Below are 20,950 nucleotides of genomic sequence, written 5' to 3'. Positions count from 1 at the left end.
ATATATGAATTGTTACCATGGTACCTACATCAAGATTTCAAAATGTATATTTAAAACGTACCCTTTAACCCTTTTCTAAATTAAAATGGTCACTTTGGGACAAAGATTTATGTACATCAAAATCAGAACATGGCTATTCTCTATAGAACTTTAACATTTGACAAAACTGAAAATGTGATCATCTATTTATTTCCCTAAATTAACTTGTATTTAAATATTATTTATCAAAGTAAAGCATTGTAGGTGCTTTTTTAAATTAATGTTGTAGCGATACAATATTCCAGCAAAGCAGCTGACTACTGGAATGAATTGATTACTAGGTTCCATTTTCATTGTTGCATGGATTTATAAATCATGGATTTATCAAAATTATATTGACTGGTTTATTAATGGTTGAATCACAGTTGAAATTATGTTGAAATTCAGCTTTAACTTTGACAAAGCAGTGATATTGTACACCTTTAATTTTTGAAAAGTGATAGTCACTGTCAGTGCACAGTGAAGTGTTTAAATATAAAAAAAAGAAAGAATGTGATAAAAATTTGATCAGCAGTAACTCTCAAATGATGTGGGAATATTTTGGTTTAAGAAAAGCTGACTTCAGCTCGTGCCTTAACATGCATTGAAACCTGATTAAAAAAAAAAGATTCCATATGGTCAATGGTTCTCATTTAATGAATAAGAAATAAAACAGTAGACTAACATTAATCATGCAAAACTAGATGGTGAATGTAATGCAATTAGAACATCATTACTCTGCTGCTCAAACCTCAAATCTTTTCTTAATGCTAACCATTATGGATCTTGTGATAAGACTGCTACAGCACAGTTCACACTGTATATGGCATAACACCCCGTGATAGCGTTATGTCCGCAGCACTGTCTCATTTGCATAGTCCACCTCTAAATGTGTCATTCCTCCCACAGCAATGCCATGAATTATGAGACTGTACTGCAGAAGCTGTAGTATACTACTCTGTGATTACATTCAGCTGCGTTGCTGCCATTGCTACTTGCTGCTGTTTGCTCTATTGTTTTTGCTGTATATTTTTACACTCATTTTATTATCTTCTGCCTCTAGTAGATGGTACATGGTTTTCTCTGTGTCTGTTTCAGCTGTTTAAAAACAGGACGTTTTAAGACAGCATGGCAGAAGCCCCTGTTGGAGAGGATGCACCCAAAGAGCAGGAGAGTGCCACCCCACTTACCGACGATCCCCTGCCAGGGGTTGGGATTGCTCTATGGGAAAGAATATTGAAAGCAAGTGTCACAGCTGGTTCTTTCCTCCTGCTGTACACACTGTCTCAACTCACAGTGAGTTTATGCACATTTCTCAAATAGTTAGCAAATAACTCCTTAACACATACATATCACTCTTTATGCAGATGTGCACACCATTAACTATTTATTGATTTTTATGGCTGTATGTGTGAGAGTGTTTCAGTTATGCCTATGTTCTGGTTTGGTCTAAAAGTGGCAAATTTGGCTTTTAGCTGAAATTAAGCAGTTGATAATTTTGTTGTGTAGCTAAATTATTTTAGTTTTTTTTTTTTAACCAGGAATGTTTTAAATTTATAATGAAGGTTTTTGTCATGTAAATGGACAATAAAACAGTTGTTATGGTGTGTGCTTATATGTCTTTGTGTTTGAATGTGTTTGTGCATACAAGTATAGAAAAACAGGCTGTTCCAGGGTCTGCTGTGATTGACCCTATAGTCAATAACTGCACCGCATGCCTTCCTGTCTGACAAACCAGCAAACAGCTGTGCAAGACTTATGTATACACATAAACTACCATTCAAAAGTTTGGGGTCAGTACTTTTTCTTTTTTGAACGAAATGAATACTTTTATTCAGCAAGGATGCATAAACTTGATCAAGTGACAATAAAGTTATTTAATGTAACATAAGGTTTCTATTTCAAATAAATGCTGTTCTTTTGAACTTGCTAATCATCAAAGAATCCTAAAAAAAATGTATCATGGTTTCCACAAAAATATTTGTTTCTTAACAGCAAATCTGCATATTGGAATGATTTCTGAAGGATCATGTGACACTGTAGACTGGAGTAATGGCTGTTGAAAATTCATCTTCACCATCATTTGAATCAATTACATTTTAAAATCAACCTTGTTGAGCATAAGACACTTAACAAAACTCAAAAACAATTATAAAAAAAAAAATCTTGCCCATCCCAAACTTTTGAACGTTGTATATTTGCGAAACAATAATCATTTATTTATTTGAAATTAAACTTGTGGCAAAATACCAAAACACATTTAGTGATTCATATCCAATGTCTCATATCTTTCTTTGCCATTCCTAGTTGTTGATATGTAAGTCACTGTTGTCTTTTGAAGGGTTTGTGTGTGATAGTAAGTGTGTATTGTTGATGTGTTCAGGGTTTGTGGGTCCTTTACATGCTGAATGGATACAGGGCTTTTCCAGCAGCACATAAAGTTTTGGATCTCCTTCAGTACCTTCTCTCCACCAGTGATGCCTATGATCAACAGGTGATGGCACTAGAGCTGAAATATCTTCTCTGTCAGAACAGAATGAAAAACACTGATGTGAAAGAGAATTTAAAAGGGATTCACAATCATATGTCGTTGATCGTCTGCAGATGGAGATATGGAGGGTGGAAAGCTTGTTGCCCCTCATAGCCACACTCTTCTTAGGTGTAGTCATCCTTGGTACTGGAGTGAGTATGTTTTTTTTATGTGTTCGCCTTTTGTTACTCAGAGCTTTAGTTTAGCCTGTTTATACAATAACTTGATTTCCGTCAAACTGCATGACAGCATGTGCTCAGTACAAAGTGTTGCCGCAGCTTATTTGAAACAAGCATGCTCTCATTCCTTTGTGTAAAGCTTGAACTTTCCTTTTCCCTCCCACTTGCTGTCACAACAGACGCTGTTCTGCATTAAAACCCTGGTGCCTGGCAACCCATCTTGCTTCCCTGATGACCGTCGTCAGTCCATGAGCAGGCAGCCCTCTTTTACATATTCAGAATGGACAGATGCTAAACAGGAGGATTTCTACGAGCTGGATGCTGTTCCGGAGACACCCGTGTTTGACTGCTTTATGGACATGAAGACCGAAGCTGACCCTGCCACTCTCACTGTCAAAACTGTAGGCTTGCAGGAAAGGTAAGAAAATGCTTTGCATTTGATGTGTATTACATCTTATAAATAATTTGTTGTTGTTTGCTTTTGGAATATTCTATGATGGCTTTGAGAGTTCAGTTCAGTGTTTAATGTAACAGTGTGCTGAATATTTTAATGAGGAAAGAATCATATATAGCTAGTGGTGATGATGGAAAGGCTAACCACTTGTGTCATAATTAAACATTAAAAAGCAATTGTTAAATATTAAAAGGCAACTTTAAATAAATATTTTAACTACAGATGAATTGCCTGTTCATTTATTCAGAATGTCATATTCTAAAGTGCGTAAAAATACAGAGTTCTGGCATGAAACTCTAGATGGCGCAGTCCGATAGGTCTAACTCAATCTGACGTAATGACATCATTATCACATGGCACAGCTGATTGGTTCTCTCCTGTATCGGTAGCCAATTAGTTCGCTGCTCAACATTCAAATATATGACTAGTGCTTGCCGTAGCAGTTGCAGCTTGCTTCAGAAACCCTCCACCTTCCCCAGCTCCACCTGTATAGATCTGCTACGAGGTGATTCATGTATGCTATATGGGGTTATTTCATGTATGTTATATTTGCAGCAGCAATATTCTTACATGCTCACAGCAGCATGTTGTGGATGTATTGGCAATAGCAAGTCTCGGTACTTTTGCGCCAAGACCAGATACATTAACATTGTCATGTACATTACCATGCCCTCCGAGAGTTGTCATGACAAAACTACTATTAAAAAGAAAAGTAGTCAAAATACATGTGACCTGTTCTCACTAATTTTACAAGTTTTAATAAAGAACTTGAAAAATGCATCTGAAATCACATAGTTTTACATTGGGGACATCACACAAACTCTGTTGTGATTTTCAGGAGAGGTTCTAACGTGTCGCTGACGTTGGACATGTGCACCCCTGGTACTACAGAGCCCTATGGAGCGCTGCTGTCCCCTAGAGAGCAGAGCGCACAGGAATACCTGCAGAACGTATCCAACCTGCTCACCCCCGAGCAGCTGCACAAGCGTGCACTGGATGACGCTGCACTGCAGGCCGAGTTCTATGTGAGTATCACTCACAGTAACATCAATGTACACTATAAAACAATTATTGTAACATGATGCCACTTCTCATCTTGTGCATCTGGTGGAAACAGGAAACACCCATGAATTTCGTGGACCCAAAAGAATATAATTTTCCTGGCGTGGTGAGGAAGAATCGCTACAAAACCATACTACCAAGTGTGTATAATACTCTGTATATAGTAAAATGTGGGAATGGCTAATGAGGTTTGTTACTGATGATACTGCCATATCTTTGTGTTTGTAAGATCTAACCTTTCAATTGCAGACACACACAGCAGAGTTTGCTTACAAGCAAAAGAGGAAGGTGATTTTCTCAGCACCTACATCAACGCTAATTATTTGAAGGTGAGTGTGTTAGCATCAAATGATAATCTTATTTTGCTTGTTGATAAAGTATTTAAGCTGTTATGTGTTCATTTTTAATAAACTGAACAAATTAGTTTGTGATGAAACAACCAAATCTTTAGTTGTTGATCATTTAGCATTGTCTAAATATTGTTTCATTCTTGCAATATTTCTGTAACATTCTGTCATTTGGCCTTTAAGTTAAGGTAATAAATGTATGAACCCTAACTTTTTTTGTTTAAATTTTTTAGCTGAGTAAAGCTTTTTTATGCCATAACTTTTTACAAACTATTAGTTTTGGGAGACTAGATAATGTTTGAAAAATAACCATTTTATGTGATTATGCAAGTGAATGCACTATTTCTGATTACATAGAAGTGCAGTAGGCTGAAAAGTTAAGGCTCTCTAATCAGCCATATAAGGTTCTTCTTTCATTCAAATTGGCTTTTTTCCTTTAGGGCTATGGAGGGAAAGAAAGGGCATACATCGCTACACAGGGTCCAACTGTAAACACAGTGGGGGATTTCTGGAAGATGGTTTGGCAGGAGCGCTGTCCCATTATTGTCATGATCACCAACATTGAAGAAAAAAACGAGGTCTGGCTATATCCACACATATCACATGATTGGGATGAATCAGTCTTTCATGCTAAGCAATTAAACATCTTTGAGATATTTTAATTATTATGATGTATTCTCTCTTTAATTATCAGGGTTATGCAAACTTGAATTAACAGTAAATAGTTCTTGTCCAACCTCTAGTGCTGTCACTATTCAATACTGAGCACTAACTCAGGCTGAACATCAAATCACTTATTATATTCCCAAATGTTAATTTGTAACTTTAGGTATTTTGCGGAAGTCAAAAATTAAATAAAGACATGTGATTGAGGTGATTTTGACTCTTTACGTGCCTTGCAATATTTAGGTGAATTCTAGTGAGTTATCAGGGATCGTGAATCAAATTTGACTGAATGGTTTAAAATGGGCTTTGCTGGACTGAATAAAACATATGAATCGAGGAGGAAAAAAAACATATTTGTGTGTGTGTCCCACAGAAATGCACAGAATACTGGCCAGAGGACAGAGTCATCTGTGAAGGTATCGAGATCACTGTCAAACAGGTCATCCAGGCAGATGACTACAGTCTAAGGATTTTCACTGTGAAGGTTTGTTTTGTGTTAAAGTGTGTGTGTTCACACATAGAGAGAAGAGCTGTTTTTACTGTGAGGAACAGGTTTGAGTTTGATGCATCATGTGATTATGTCCTGGATGATTATGTTGAAAGGTTTTAAAGGGGTCATATGATGATATTTTAAAGATCATTATTTTGTGTATTTGGTGTAACAGAATATGTTGACATGCTTTAATGTTCAAAAAATACATTATTTTTCAAATACTGTACATTATTGTAGGTCCTCTATGCCCCGCCTCTCTCAAACACGTCGTTTTCAACAAAGCCCCCTCCTTTGACAAGCACAGTCTGCTCTGATTGGCAACATTTGGGCGGTGTTATGCAAATCTTCCCACATAGTGACGTAGACATGTGGGGGTGTGTTAGAACGAGCCGTTTTAGGTAGGCGTGGTTGACTCTTAACTTTTATAAAGAATATCTCTTTGGATTTGAGACTTTAGTCTTTGCAACTTTACAGATCTTCTTTATGCACCAAGAGCTTGTAACACTCAAAAGAGAAAGGAAAACTTGAAATCGCACCACATGACCCCTTTAATAAAAAATAACTGATTTGCTTTTTTTCTGTTTTATATGCAAACTAATGATTAAAGGAATCTTAATGTATTAATTTATTTCATTTTAACAGTAAAATTTTTACCAAAAAGTTTGTTACTTTTTAAATATATATTTAATTGGTTACCAAGCATCATGGCATTTATTGTATTTTTTTATTATTAGTATTAAATTTGGCAAAATGCTACCAAGTAAATGAATAGAATTTCGACACATTTCAAAGCTGTGCCAAAGGCTATATCTTGGTCTATTGAAACAAAATGTGGCATATGTCATGCGTCATGTGACCATGCCCTGAGGGTACCAGAGCAGTTTGATGACAGTGCAACCTACAGGTTAATATTGCATTACAACATTGCAGCAACATTGAATTTGTTTATAGCCCATGAAAGACAAGACTGACAGACTGTATCATATTTTGCGTAGAGTAGAATTCAGAGACCAAAAAAGGTGCAATCTGAGAATGCAGAATAAGTGCTGTGTTTAAAAGCCATCACTTTTTAAAAGTAATTTCTACTTGTCAAATCTAATTTATTTTTCAAGTTTCTTTTATGTAGAGATTACAATACAGTATAACTAATGTATATGGAAGAGTCTAACCTCCTAAAAGTTTGTGTGAAAGAGAAGAAAGATGAGAGGGACAGAAAGAGAGAAGTCTAGGTTGAGCGTAATATTTTTTTGCTTCTTATGTTTTCTACTGTCTCCTCTGGAGGCATGGCTGCCATGGCAACAAATATTCTTAGCAATGCAGTATTTCACATAAAATGTAGTTAATCACAAAATCTGTGTAAGATATCTTGAGATATATCAAACAATGTGTATATATGTTAGTATGAGCTTCATTTGGTCTGTGTATGTGGCTAGACCCTTTTCACTGGGGCACGAGCCGGAGTAAAATATTACTGATGGTGGAGATTACCTTATACCAACCTGATAATCGTTTTCCCTAAAAATATTACAGCAATCATGTCGTGTGTCTTTTCTGTCGGTTGTATAGAATCAGAACTAGCCATTGTGAATTAATCATTATTGATCTAATCAGTCAAATGGGTTTACAAAATAGTCTGAAATTGTTCATGATTCAGTTTAATTCATTTGAACAGTACCCCAGTACTGATGGAAGGCTAGAAACGCTCCTGTGTATAAATGTGTGTTAAGCAGGGTGCACTCTATACAAGTCCTTTACAATTGTTGCTTGTCAGACTGTACTAATACGATCCCAGGTATAAGCCATTTAATCTCATTAAAAATGGGCATAGGCATAGGTTTTACATCATCAATCCATTACATGTTTGGTGATGGTGATGTGTGTGGAGCAAGTGGTGCATTTTCTGTCTTCCTAATGGTTCTTGATTTGATGGTTGTCATAGGAGAAGCCACAATGCAGAATTTGATCAGATTGCAGTAGTCACCAATCGCTGTTAGCAAAAATGCCAAACTAGTGATCAAAAGTTACAGATTTTGGCCTAGGATCAGAGGAATCTTGTGGGCTTTGCAAAATTTGTCTCATATGGCCAAATTGGGGTCAAATTTGTGAAGTGTGAACACAGCTTTGATGAACTGCAAACGTGCATTTACATGTTGGTGAATGTTTGTGTGTGTAGAGTGAGGGTGAGGAGCGCACTCTCAAACAGTACTGGTACACATCCTGGCCAGATCAGAAAACTCCAGACAAGGCCCCGCCTCTTTTGGAGTTGGTTAAGGAAGTGGAAGAAGTGAGGAAACAGGCTCCGCCCAACAGTGGCCCTGTCATTGTCCACTGCAGGTAACACACTTTTCACAAAAAGCTGTTAAAGTGACATAGTAAAAAGATAAAGCTAATATATTTAAACAGCGATTTCTCTACTCTTAGTGCAGGGATTGGACGCACTGGCTGTTTCATTGCTACCTCCATCTTGTGCCAGCAGCTAAGTAATGAAGGGGTGGTTGACATCCTGAAGACCACTAGCCAGCTACGCTTGGACAGGTAAAATATATATACTGTACATTCTTTTAAACACAAGAGTCAGTTTGAGTACTGAGACAGCAGCAGAATAAATGTTAGCTGTTTGGCCTCCGGGCCAACCTGAAGTCATGGAGAAAAATCCTTGCAAGACCATTAGGCTATTGTTAAGTGCGAAGTTGGACTGCTAGATGCTATTAAGCACAATAACAGTTGGCCTCATGTTGTTGTTGTTGTGCTTTTAGAGGCGGCATGATCCAGACAGCGGAGCAGTATCAGTTTGTTCATCATGTACTCAGCCTGTATGAAAGACTGCTTCGGAAGACCTCAGAAGAGTAAAGCCTCCATGAGCGCACAACCTTCCCATCACTCCTCACAGAGCAGTTGACCTTCATCCCAACACATGGGGCTGGGACTGACCCTCAGTACCTAAAGTCTCATGTCTTCAAACACAACAGAAGTTTAGGTTGAATGTCGTTTTAGGAGCAGACCCAATATTAGGTTTTAGCTGAGTTCAATCTCCAATACCTAAATCCCACATCGATACGCCAGTCAGTTATTAAATATACTTTTTCTTTATTCTTTACTATAACAGTAACACAACAGACATAAAGCGGTAAGTTCTCTCATACACAAGTACTGCCCACATAATAACGATCAGCAGACCATCAGTGCTCAAACATGACAATGTTTGAATGCGTGCATACTTCATATGCAGTGGTATGAACACAATAACAAGCACACACCAAGGCCTCCATTTATAAAGTAAATGTACCATTAGGTTTAGGGACCTCTTCAATTTCTGAGCCTACAAATACAGCAATTTTCCTTTTACTGCTAAGACATTTTTACAGGATTTATAACTCAGTGTTAAGATGAGATTTGTTGTAAAGTGTGTATGTGTGTGTGTGTGTGTGTGAGAGAGAGATAGTGTCGTAGAAACAGGAGAGAGAGAGATAATGTTTACTATGTGTTCGATGATTATCAGACTTTAACTCCGGATGTGTGGTCGGTCTCTAGAAGAGGTTAGCCTACCACATTTAATACAAAATGGCCTTAATATGTGTCTTTCTGTTCGTACTGGGGTCTGTATGGTTGTGTGTAAATGTTGTCGGGCAGAGCTAAAGGCAGTGTGGTGTTACAGCCTGTCATTGTCTCGTTTGGTAAGACTGATCTCCGTACAGCATACCTTTGCCTTCTCGGTTTGCGTGTTGTCAGACGCTATATCGTGTGAAACATTTTAGTTGGACTCTAAAAAGCATTGATGCTGCACCTCAAAGTTTTATGTATCAAAATGCCGAAACACTGTATCCAACTAATGTTAAATTTGTAAATCACAGCTTGTATCAATAGTTGATATGACGACAATGGGACATATGTAGTTGTGAAGTTTTTTTTGCTAATTTCTATTTATTTTATGAGCTTGTTTTACTCTGGTTACATTTAGCATTGTTTATATGTGGGTCTGCGTATCTGATTAGTTAAGATGTATAATCAGTATTTGCCCGAGTCGGCAGCTCGTACAGCTTTGCTGAGACTTGCAGTTTGCATGAGCAAGTACTTTTTGAACTTCTTTTTAATTATGAGCAAGGAAATGTTTGACATCTGTGTGTGATTATGTGCAAAAGCTTCTGATACAGCAGAGTGTCTGCTGTTGGAATAAGCATCTTCAATCGACGGTCCCATGTGATCCAGCTGGAAGTACCAATGCAAGTTCTTCTTTGAATTTCTTTAGACAGTACTGCTACCACCCTAATTGTCTCCAGTTGTTCTCGAGCTAGTCATATGTCTTCAAATTGATGTTTCCTTCCAGGCATCTCTGAGCTGAAATTAGGAAGTTTACAGAAGCTTGAAAACACCTCCTTGTTGCACAAGAGATTGTACTTTTTTTTGTAAGTGTTGTTAGTTCAAGGCCTCATGATAGTTTGCCAGAAATGAGAATGACTTTCATTCACATACTTTAATCGCTGCTGTTATAGTCTTTTTATTAATGCAGAACTGCTTTCGTGTTTTAGTTGGTACTAAGTGAATTTTATTTGTTTTAATGAACTGACATATTAGTCCTATTTATTGAAAGAGTTTTGTCTGTTTTTGTGCTGTTATTACACTGCCAAAGACTGTAGTGATTGGTCCATACCACAAAACCTGAACAATCCTAATTCTATATTTACACACTTTGAAAACTGAAGTTTTAACACCAACATGTGGAATTGTGTACATGTAAGAAACCAGCATTTATATATTTTTAAAGTGAAAAATCTAAATTCCCACGTTAAAACCTGTTCTCTCGCTTACCCAGCCTTTCTTTGAACAGTTTATCTTTTCTTACATTGCATGTTAGTCTAGTGTTTTGTGCCATTGTTTGCTGACACTGAATCAACACTGAATCTTCATTACATAATTGCAGAATAATTAATTACAGTAAATTGCAAGTACTTTATGATTTGCAAAAAAAAAAATTTGTAGATTTAAAATCAAAATCTAGATTTAAATTAAGTTTTATAGTTTATTATTATTATTATACAGTATACACACTAACGATCAAAAGTTTGGGGTTGGTAAGATTTGTTTTTGTTTTTGAAAGAAGTCTCTTATGTTCAACAAGGCTGCATTTACTTGATCAAAAATACAGTAAAAAGTCAAATGTAATTTATTCCTTTGATGACAAAGCTGAATATTCAGAAGCCATTACTGCAGTCTTCAGTGTCACACAATCCTTCAGAAATCACTCTAATATGCTGATTTGGTGCTAAAGTAACATTTATTATTATTAGCAATGTTGAAAAGCATTGCGCTGCTTGATATTTTTGTGGAAATCGTGATACATTTTCATTTACACTTTGATGAATATACAGTTCAAAAGAACATCATTTATTTATTTTGTAACACTGTGAAAGTCTGTACTGTCACTTTTGATTTATTTAATGCATCCTTGCTGAATAAAAGTATTAATTTCTTTAAACAACTCTTACAGACCCCAAACTTTTAAATGGTACAGTAAATTATTATCCATCTCTATCATTTTGTGGAACTAGTTTCTCTGTTGAACATCAGTGCCTTGCTTCCAGCCAAACAGCTAAGCTTTTTTCCCACCTGAAATCTTTCATCTTGGTTTTATTCTAACAGTTTTAGACATCATATGTGGGCACAGTTCTTGTCCCTTAAAACTGGGAAACTGATGTAAACTGATCTTGTGAGGTACAAGTGAGTGAGAAAACAGGTTTTTATCTACAGTGATCAATTTACTCTTTTAGAGGAATGTAAATACAAGCTCTATTTACAGCATTTACGTCAATTATCACAGAAAATATTTTAGACTTATCACTGTGTGTTTCTTAAAAAAAAAACACAAAAATCATAGTTTTGAGATTCAATTTACTCTTTTAGAGGAATGTAAATACAAGCTCTATTTACAGCATTTATGTCAATTATCACAGAAAATATTTTAGACTTATCACTGTGTGTTTCTTAAAAAAAAACACAAAAATCATAGTTTTGAGAGAATCGCTTACTGACAATCTTTCAGTGATTGGTGCAGCCTGTAAAAGCATTCACTTTCACACGTTACGTGTAAGCGTGGAACAACTCCACTCTCATCTGCAATGCATAACCAGAAGTTTTTCTACCTAGGAAAGTATTTTCTGAGGTAATCACTATAATGGCACAAATGCTGTGGACAGCGCCTAAATGTATTCAAAACTAGAATCTCTGTGTGTCTGTTACATGCTGTTTATCACCCTGATGGCCGTTGACTGGTTTTACACGTTTTCTGCCAGGACAACTTTGCTGAACATTTCCAAAGTCATCAAACTTGTCATTTTCAGAACTATACTGTTTTAGGTCAGGGAATTTAACCACCGTGAGGAAATTCTATTCTAAAAAGACTGAGAGTAAAACAGGCTGTTTGTAGCCTTAATCACCAGTGATCATACAAATAAATCCTGTTTTCATTGGGTGTACCAATTTAATATTTTGATGCATGCACCAAACGACTTCATGTTAGAATCATTTGATTCAATGTTATAGTTCATACTCACAGACTGAGAGAAGGGCCAATATAGCAGTTTAGAGAAGTCATACTCCTCCCCCAGCTCACTGCCCACTCACTCTCAGTCGGACCCCACTTCCTACAGAACACTCCATCTGGCGGGCCCCTCTGTGTTGCCAGAGAAGAGTAACAGACACACAGGCACCAACAAACAAGTATATCATTATATTATACACACAAATTAGATCCTGAGCCAAACTAGCTTGGATTATATCCACCTAACAGTGATTTTAATATATTTAAAAGAGAGTGTGCTGTTTTATGTTTAAATGGATACTAATTTAATCATCATGAACGACTCACTACCAGCATAGTAGCTATGTCTTTATGCACTACTGTACAAAGCTAAAACAAGCACAAAGATGAAAAACTGATTTTATGAATGTGAATGCAGAGGCTTGTACCTCGGCTGTCTTAATTGCTCATATATTTCAGTGCCACCTGAGTATTTGACCTTTTGCTTCTTCATTTCACTCAAAATATTTTCTAGACTTTATTTTCAAGAAACCATGCGTTGATCTGTGTTTTAATATTTTATGCTTATTTATTATCCTGTGATTTTGGTTGAAATGTTTGGCACCGGCCCCTCAATCTCAAAAAAGAAGAAATGTTTTGTTTTCAAATTCAATTTGCCTCATTGCTTTCGTATTGTTCCTCTGCTGTTGAATCCAAATAGAATGTAACATGACTAAGTTTACAATATCATGGCTTGTATTATTGGTATAAGCTTTAATTTTTAAATAAAAACACCTTTCTGTTAATCAGGACCATGTGGTGATTGGACTTTGATTGACATGGAGACAAGGTGCCATCTATTAAAGTCTAGTTTAACCTGGTTTTGCCCAGTGATCATTTCAAACCAATATAATATTTAATACTGAGCTGTACATTGACCTGAAAGAAAGGAAAGTGAGATGTGATTGGGCTGACTATGCTTGGGATAGCTTCTGTAAATATAAGCCTGTTGTAAAACTTGACTACAAGTGCAGCACACCATTTTTTGCCTTTTAAAAAAAGGCAAAAAAGCAAGCAAAAAAATATTTTGTTTATAGGAATTCTATATAAATGTGAAGTCTTTTGCATGCAGCTACCTTGTATTTTGCTTTTTCATAGCTTCCAGTGTCATGGTTTCCCTGTCAGACACCCAGGCTGTCTGAAGAATAATTGAATCTCTTTCTACTCAAATTAAAACAAGATATTTGGTTCACATCAGGTTATAAATAAAAGCATACATGCAAAATCACAGCACATCAGTGCAATCACAATTCTAAGCCTTCTGATACTGGTGAACATCTTTTTGGAGTAGTTATGTAGTGCGGTGAATGAGAGCATAAAATTAATTTTGGGCAGGGCAAGCTGTATAACTACCTAACACAAAATAATAATCTTGGGGAATCTGAGGGGGTATTTTCAATTCCAAATGTAGTATTTTTCAAATAGCTAATCCCCCATGATTAAAGTGAATTTCACAGAGGATTATTTTCACTTTGCTACATATCTGTTATATATACCGCTATACATACTTGTGCTCATACATACTTTGTAAATGTAAATTGTTTTTAATAGCATCGATACCTAAATATTGCAATGAAATGTTTGCGAAAACGAAACAACGAAATCCCGTTTGGTCTCGTTCTGTATCGCGTATCTTGTCAGTGTCTGCGCTTGCTTGGCCATTTGTTGTGGAAAAAATAAGGAAAGTGTGTCCAGCTGAATTAATTTAGTATTTTGTTAGACGGGTATAAAAAAGCTTAGTTTACCACGTGACGGCCTCCTCGTGTGCAGACCGAAGAGTGTAAAGACCATCGACCACTGTTGCCAACTCTCGCAAGACAAAGAAGCAACCGCTACTTCAAAAACAAGCCCAATTGTTTTTAATGATTTATTATCATCAATATTATTTATTATCAATTATTTATTAGCAGACAGAGTGTCATTCAATGCATTGGAGAATACGGCGAACATAAATAAAGAAACAAAGTTGCTTGTCAGATTTCCCTAACAAGGAACCATATTTTTTAAAATAAGCCCAAAAACCCGCAACCCGCGACCTGGGATTTTTTCACACAACTTTACATTTTAATAAAATGGTCAGTTGAAACAACTAGTAAAGTCTTTGATTTTTTTTTTGAGAGACGGGACTGATAAATAGAATTAGTGCTGTCAAATTATAATTTTTATAATAATAATAAGTATCGCTTTTTATTTCTCCTCTTTCCTATTGTTTCCTAATTGTTTTTAGCTTTTTTTTTTTTTTTCATTTAAATGTTAAGTTTTGAAATTTTGTTGTATGCATTTGTCATTTTTATTTAATTTCTTTATTTTTAATTTTTTTTAAAAAGTAGTATTTATAAAGTTTTAACTTTTAGTTTTGGATCTGTTTTTAGTTGTTTTAATATTACAATTGATTGCTTCTGTTGTCCTCATTTGTAAGTCGCTTTGGATAAAAACGTCTGCTAAATGACTAAATAAATAAAGTACAGTGAAGTGTGGCCAAGTATGGTGACCCATACTCGGAATTTGCGCTCTACATTTAACCCATCCAAGTGCGCACACACAGTAGTGAACACACACCCGGAGCAGTGGGCAGCCATATTGCTGCGGCGCCCGGGGAGCAGTTGGGGGTTCGGTGTCTTGCTCAAGGGTCTCACCTCAGTCGTGGTATTGAGGGTGGAAGAGAGCGCTGGTTATTCACTCCCCCCCACCGACAATTCCTGCCGGACCAGAGACTCGAACCCTAAACCTTCGGGTTACAAGTCCGACTCTCTAACCATAATATTTAAAGGAAGTAAATATGATGTGATAAAAAATGTGACCCTAATTTATTCTGTGGAGCTGCCAGTATTGATGTATTAGCATCTCCCAACCAGCAGACGGTGCAAGAGCCAGACACATGCCAAGTGAGGAAAACCTTCAGTTCTGGTAAAACCCCCAGTATTGCCTTAGTCTACAGATTTTTAATGTTAATGACTGATCCTAAATTTTAAATGTATCATTTTATCTACATTTCTATGTATGGCAACCCAATTGTATTGTTTCCTGTGATTATTTGAAATGGTCCGGAACTTACAATACAATTCAATTTTTTCAAAACTTACTTTGTTCATTGTGTCTACTAAAATGTGCATGATAAAATTAAAATGTTTTGGTTGCTTCTGTTAAAATAACACATTCTAATACTTCCATCATCCCTGCCTTGAAACTGTTTTTGTTTCACTTTATTAGCCTATAATGGTTTTATTCATTTATTTATTTGCCTCTACATCTTGTAAGTGTAAATGATCATAAATTGGAATGACAGTCATGAATTAGGTTGTTATTATGGAGTACTGTATAGTGGTACACCCTCATTACATTGGCAAATGTTGTTGATAAGGCTATTTGTGACCCTGGACCACAAAACCAGTCATAAGGGTAAATTTTTCCAAATTGAGATTTATATATCATCTGAAAGCTGAATAAATAGGCTTTCCATTGATGTATAGTTTGTTAGGATAGGACAATATTTGACTGAGATTCAACTATTTTAAAATCTGGAATCTGAGGGTGCAAATAAATCAAAATACTGAGAAAATCGCCTTTGAAGTTGTCCAAATGAAGTTCTTAGCAATGCATATTACTAATCAAAAATTAAGTTTAATATATTTACAGTAGGAAATTTACAAAATATCTTCATGGAACATGATCTTTACTTAATATCCTAATGATTTTTGGCATTAAAAGAAAAATCAATAATTTTGACCCATACAATGTATTTTTGGCTATTGCTACAAATATACCCCAGCGACTTAAGACTGGTTTTGTGCTCCAGGGTCACATATATGATTACACTGCGGCTGCAGGGCTGCACGTGTTTATTGTTGTGTAACACTGACAGATATAGTGTATGAAAACATAGACACAATTTTCCCAGGCTTTTAAAAAATATTTTGTACTTTTTATGCACGCAATATAAAATATATCAAAATCTAAATCAAAATATTTACCTAACACTGGTTTGAAATATAGCCTACCAGTCAATGAGTTGTGATAGGCCTACAACCAGTAATAGAGAATGTGTTGCATATTTTCTGAGAAAATGTTTTATCTAATCTACTTTACTCAATTTACTTAATTTTTAACATAAATATGCCATATCATGTCTGTTTCCCAAAGCTGTCTTCACATACCCAAATGTAATATTTTGTAATATTTGCTTAACGCAGCAGTGTTCATCTCATATATTTACAGAATCAAAGAGCGTTACAACAATATTAGTTGCATAGGCCTACATATTATTTTTATAGTTATTATTATTGTTAATAATAATATCACAATGTTGAAGGCACATCCGTTCAGTTGTCAGAGAAGCAGAACTATGCCGCTAGCGCTAGGGGGCTCCAATCGTTCTTATTAGCATGACCGGGAGCTTGTGCGGTGGGCTGTAGCCCAAATGAACGAGATGGTCCTCACTGCAGAACACAAGATCCAGGGGGCGTGGTTGGATCCAGATCCAACTCCTCCCACCTTACATACACCTAAACCTACCCGTCTCCACCCCCTGATCCCTAAACTCACCCATCTCCACCCCTAAACCTACCAATCTCCACCCCCCTAGATGTGGATCCAACCACGCCCCCTGGATCTTTGTTCTGCAGTGAGGGGCTACTGGAATGAACGGAGGAGGCACATTGTATACCGACAAAGCTGTTTGAGGGAGAAAGAAAGAAACTTCCAAAGTAGGGAAAAAAAATGGAAGTCAACGGTGCCATCAACTGTTCGGATATCAACATTTTTCAAAATATCTTCTTTTGTGTTCAACAGAAGAAAGAAACTCATACAGGTTTGGAACAAGTGGAGGTAAATGATGACAGAATTTTCATCCTGGAAGTGAACTTCTTTAATATTACGGAATATGCTAATGAAAAAATATGAGAGAGGAGGAAAATTATATTTTATATCTATATAATTAAATTATTGTCATAAATGTTTTGTTCAATGGTCTAGAAATGCTATGTTTCCAGCACTTGATTAACTCAAGTACGACTGCACATGCTTTGCTATTTTCAGTTACCAAAGACGTATATGATATTGTGGAGTAAGGATGCTGGCAATCTAATTACATAAGGGATGACAATATGTAATTTATTTATGTTTCTTTTAATTGTACGTAAAGTAACAATCAGCAATATTTCAAATGGTGATAATTGCGAACACCTTGTTATGTAAAACAGACGTAAAGTTTGACTGTAAATGTTATTCACTTTAACGCAAGTACTCCTTAATCTAATACCAACATCAGAATTGTGTTTTTAAAATTCTTTTATGTTAACAACTGAAAAAATGACCCAAAATCTAGCAATATTTGCTGTATGTCATAAACAAACGACTCGGTCACTTGTTGTATTTACTTGTAAAATTGTACTGTATAGTCTTATTTATTGTCTGTGGTTATATGTTTGTTTTTATAACACCAGTCAGGAGCAGTGCTCCTAATTTCGTTGTATGCAGAAAAATACAATGACAATAAAGGCGTTCAATTCAAAAATTCAATTAAACAATCTAATTATGTTCCTTTCAAAGTATGTCCAAAGAGAAGCGGTCGTTTACACACTGCACTGCAGCGCAGAACATCTCGACTGACTGTATATTTAACTCTAATTAGACAAGACGGCCAAGAACTAGGTCGTTCTGATGCAAGCGCTCGCGGAGGGATATCAGCCATGGCGACACATTTGTAATCTGTCTTGTTGCCTGGAGATAAGTAAAATGGAGTCGGAAATCGCCTTTAAAGTCCTACCCTGTCAGCCATGTTGGCTCAACACGAACAGTCGTATGATGTTTAGAGTCTTGTGATACAGGCCCACCTTGATCCAAAATGTCGTCAGCTGCGTCCTAACCCGAGATAAGGACGTAACATACTTTACCCCGCGCCTGATATCTGTGACGCTATTGCGGCGGACCTTCAGAGCTCGAGCTCGTAACGGCAGCGGCGGGGAGAGAAGTCATCGCTTCTCCTGCTGCTATTTAGCACACTGCGTAGGGTTACAGCAGGTAAGATTATTTTATCGTATTAAGCTACATTTCGATGTGTTGCGCGTTATATATATTAGTAATGCTCCCCAGGTCTGATTTGAATCGAAAGCTAACGTTTTAGGCCGTCTTGTCAAGTATTATTACAAATGCCTGTAGCCAGGCAAATCAGCCGCGCCTCCTCCCCGGTTTAGCTACAACGGTGCAACTAGCATAGCTTAACGCTACCTCGTACTGTTTGGATAAATAACGCCCATTTTCCCATTTAGACATGTATGCTTTTGAATTTATTGCACGAAGCACACGTATGGACCTTTGTTGTGAAGTAAAAATATTTACGTTGCCTGTAGTTTTCGAGGAAGTGATAAACCGGGACTAGCGTTTCACTCTGTGGCGTAAAATGGTGTCCGAGTTTGCCAGCCAACAAGACTGTATGAGCGGTCATCTGTTTACATTTGTACTGCGTCAGAATGGTACTTTAAGCTACAATAATATTTATTGTGCTAATTGAATAAGCCTAAATCGTGCGTTTCATAACATGAAAAGGAGGCTTATTGCGCAATGTAAGGAAAGCGCTTGTCACGAATCATTTGGTAACTTCGGCTGGATGTGGAGCAGAGCGACAGCCCCACTTTGCGCATAATAATATTTTGCACTCAGTGTAGTTGAGCCGAACAACATGAATGTTAGCTGAATCATGCTGAGTAAGGGGAAAGTGGTTTGGGGTTAGTCTGCTGCGCTCATAGACAGTGGCCTTTGGAGGGGAATCTTTATTGAAACAAACGGTCTTTATTATTCATGATTTCATTATTTTGTCGTTCAACGTACTGAAATGATCGCAAGCTATAAACTTAGTGACTTCAGTGTTCGGGTTTCTGGTCACTGGTTTGTGTCAGGTGATAGTTGGCTCGTAGCTGGTCTTCTGTCATTGGCAAACAATGCGCGCTGTTTCAATGTTGGTAACAAACATACGTATTACAGACACATCGGGGGAGGTGTCGCCTTCAGGTGGTCGTTTAGTACATGACTACAACTAACTACGGCTTTTATTCTACCGTAATTAACTTAAGCCATGTGAAGGGGCAAAATTCAATAGCTATACTAGTAGTTCCCACGCAAGATTCCACTTTAATCTGTAAGGAATGCAATTGAAAGAAAAGTGCATGATCTTAATTGTTCTGCAGAATATATTGTTGTGCAATCTTGTCGGACTTTTACAGAGGTATTTTTATAACTTCTGGGGCAATTTTAGCGGATTAAAGTCATTATATGAATGTAAATATCAAGACTTTGATGAAAGCAGAAAGATAAACTAAAGTATGTTTCTAGTCAGTGACAGTAAATGAAGGCGCTGTTCCACTCCGCACCTCAGTCTGCTGAACCAACAGTATGAACAGTTTTCAGTTTCAACTTTTGAGTGGAAACAAATGTCTTGTCCGCTCGAACACATGTCTTGGGTAAAAGTACAGTGCTTGGAATTTTCTTGGGCATGTAGAATTTGGCTTATTCATTGAAAGCTCCCCTTTAGCTGGGGACACACTAGTGCTGCACGATAAATCGAAATGGAATCGAGATCGCGATTCGACAGAAGCTGCGATTGTCATGCGTATCTTTCAGTGAAGCACGGTTCTGTGGTCAGCAGTAAATCTCCATCCAAAGGCCAGAGGGCGATCTTGTGCTGAAACTCCAAATACCTCTAGCAGAAGAAACCCAGAAAATGCCTATCGTTGCAGCTGAATAAACAGAAGATTCAACTGCTTTCATTGATTCAAGGTGACTAATAAACACACGACTACGGCAATATACGGTTTATCTGAGTTCTTGGTATTATAATTTTCATTAAAATATGCCTTTATCACTGCTTAAATACTATGAAATATGTTGCATGCCTTATTCTGTTTAAGAAGCCACATCATCTCACAGACGGATTTATTTCAAACACTCGACTGACGTTATGAAGTGAGTTTGGAGTAAAAATATGTTATTAAATGTGGTATTTTCACATGCTTTCAGATGGAGCAGCATTTACTTCACAGAGCCGTAGTTCACTGAGAAGCTATGCAAACAGCTGTCATTATCGCGAACGATTTCTTCGATTTCAGAATCGCGCAATAAAATCCTCTGCGATTTGTTTTGTTTTTTTTTTGTTTTTTTGCGTAACTTGTCAGTGACCTACGGCTATGTGTAGTCAATTCTGCTCCATCTGAAAGCACGTGATGATGATTTCCTGCTGATTACAGAACCAGCATTACTATCAAAATGCGCACAGGGCTCGAAATTTACTTTTTTACTTTGTAGCACTGGTACTCCCAACTTCAAAAAGTTAGGAGCACCAGCAGAAATTTTGGAGCACTCACCAAAAATGTATGAGCATCACAACTACACATTATATATTAACAGATTTTTTCCTTACATTGTTAACTTTAATGCAGATTTTAGATTGGTTAATATTAGCTGTCAATCACTCAGTCACTGCTTTCCACTTACAACGGCGAGAAAAAGAATGGGCTGAAGAAGAGAGAGAGAAAATGAAAAGAACACTGACAGATTTCTTTTGTAAACAACCTAAAGTTAAGCTCTTCTTTGGCGAGGGTTAGGATGGTGTATGCGGTGTTAAATTTTACATTCAG

At 36.8% G+C, this 20,950-nt stretch overlaps 2 protein-coding genes across 7 annotated transcripts in view; both read left to right on the top strand.

The window, feature by feature from the left end:
• Positions 1-10,686, top strand: part of LOC107739473 (tyrosine-protein phosphatase non-receptor type 5-like) — a 17,071-nt gene extending 6,385 nt beyond the window's left edge. The window contains exons 4-15 of one of the 2 annotated variants that reach the window (XM_016551592.1): positions 1,117-1,314; positions 2,402-2,512; positions 2,623-2,700; positions 2,907-3,145; positions 4,020-4,206; positions 4,299-4,383; positions 4,493-4,572; positions 5,031-5,168; positions 5,630-5,740; positions 7,923-8,083; positions 8,171-8,284; positions 8,506-10,686. In XM_016551592.1, the coding sequence (XP_016407078.1) occupies positions 1,147-1,314; positions 2,402-2,512; positions 2,623-2,700; positions 2,907-3,145; positions 4,020-4,206; positions 4,299-4,383; positions 4,493-4,572; positions 5,031-5,168; positions 5,630-5,740; positions 7,923-8,083; positions 8,171-8,284; positions 8,506-8,599 (1,566 nt within the window). In that variant the 5' untranslated portion in view covers positions 1,117-1,146 and the 3' untranslated portion in view covers positions 8,600-10,686. Of the gene's footprint in view, positions 1-1,116; positions 1,315-2,401; positions 2,513-2,622; positions 2,701-2,906; positions 3,146-4,019; positions 4,207-4,298; positions 4,384-4,492; positions 4,573-5,030; positions 5,169-5,629; positions 5,741-7,922; positions 8,084-8,170; positions 8,285-8,505 lie in introns of those variants that run through there. The other variant, XM_016551601.1, reaches the window with a different exon arrangement.
• Positions 10,687-18,022: 7,336 nt separating this feature from the next.
• LOC107739443 (uncharacterized protein KIAA0232-like) overlaps positions 18,023-20,950 on the top strand; it is a 38,947-nt gene continuing 36,019 nt past the window's right edge. For 3 of the 5 annotated variants that reach the window (XM_016551579.1, XM_016551564.1, XM_016551550.1), the window contains exon 1: positions 18,024-18,341. The gene's annotated coding sequence lies outside the window, so the exon portion shown is untranslated. Of the gene's footprint in view, positions 18,342-20,950 lie in introns of all 5 variants that reach the window. The other 2 variants (XM_016551571.1, XM_016551558.1) reach the window with 1 other exon arrangement.

The sequence above is a fragment of the Sinocyclocheilus rhinocerous genome, unplaced genomic scaffold (assembly GCF_001515625.1).
Source record: "Sinocyclocheilus rhinocerous isolate Xijiao unplaced genomic scaffold, SAMN03320098_v1.1 scaffold371, whole genome shotgun sequence".
NCBI lineage: Eukaryota > Metazoa > Chordata > Actinopteri > Cypriniformes > Cyprinidae > Sinocyclocheilus > Sinocyclocheilus rhinocerous.
Note: the sequence above shows the minus strand (reverse complement) of the source record. Positions and strands in the feature narration are given on the sequence as shown.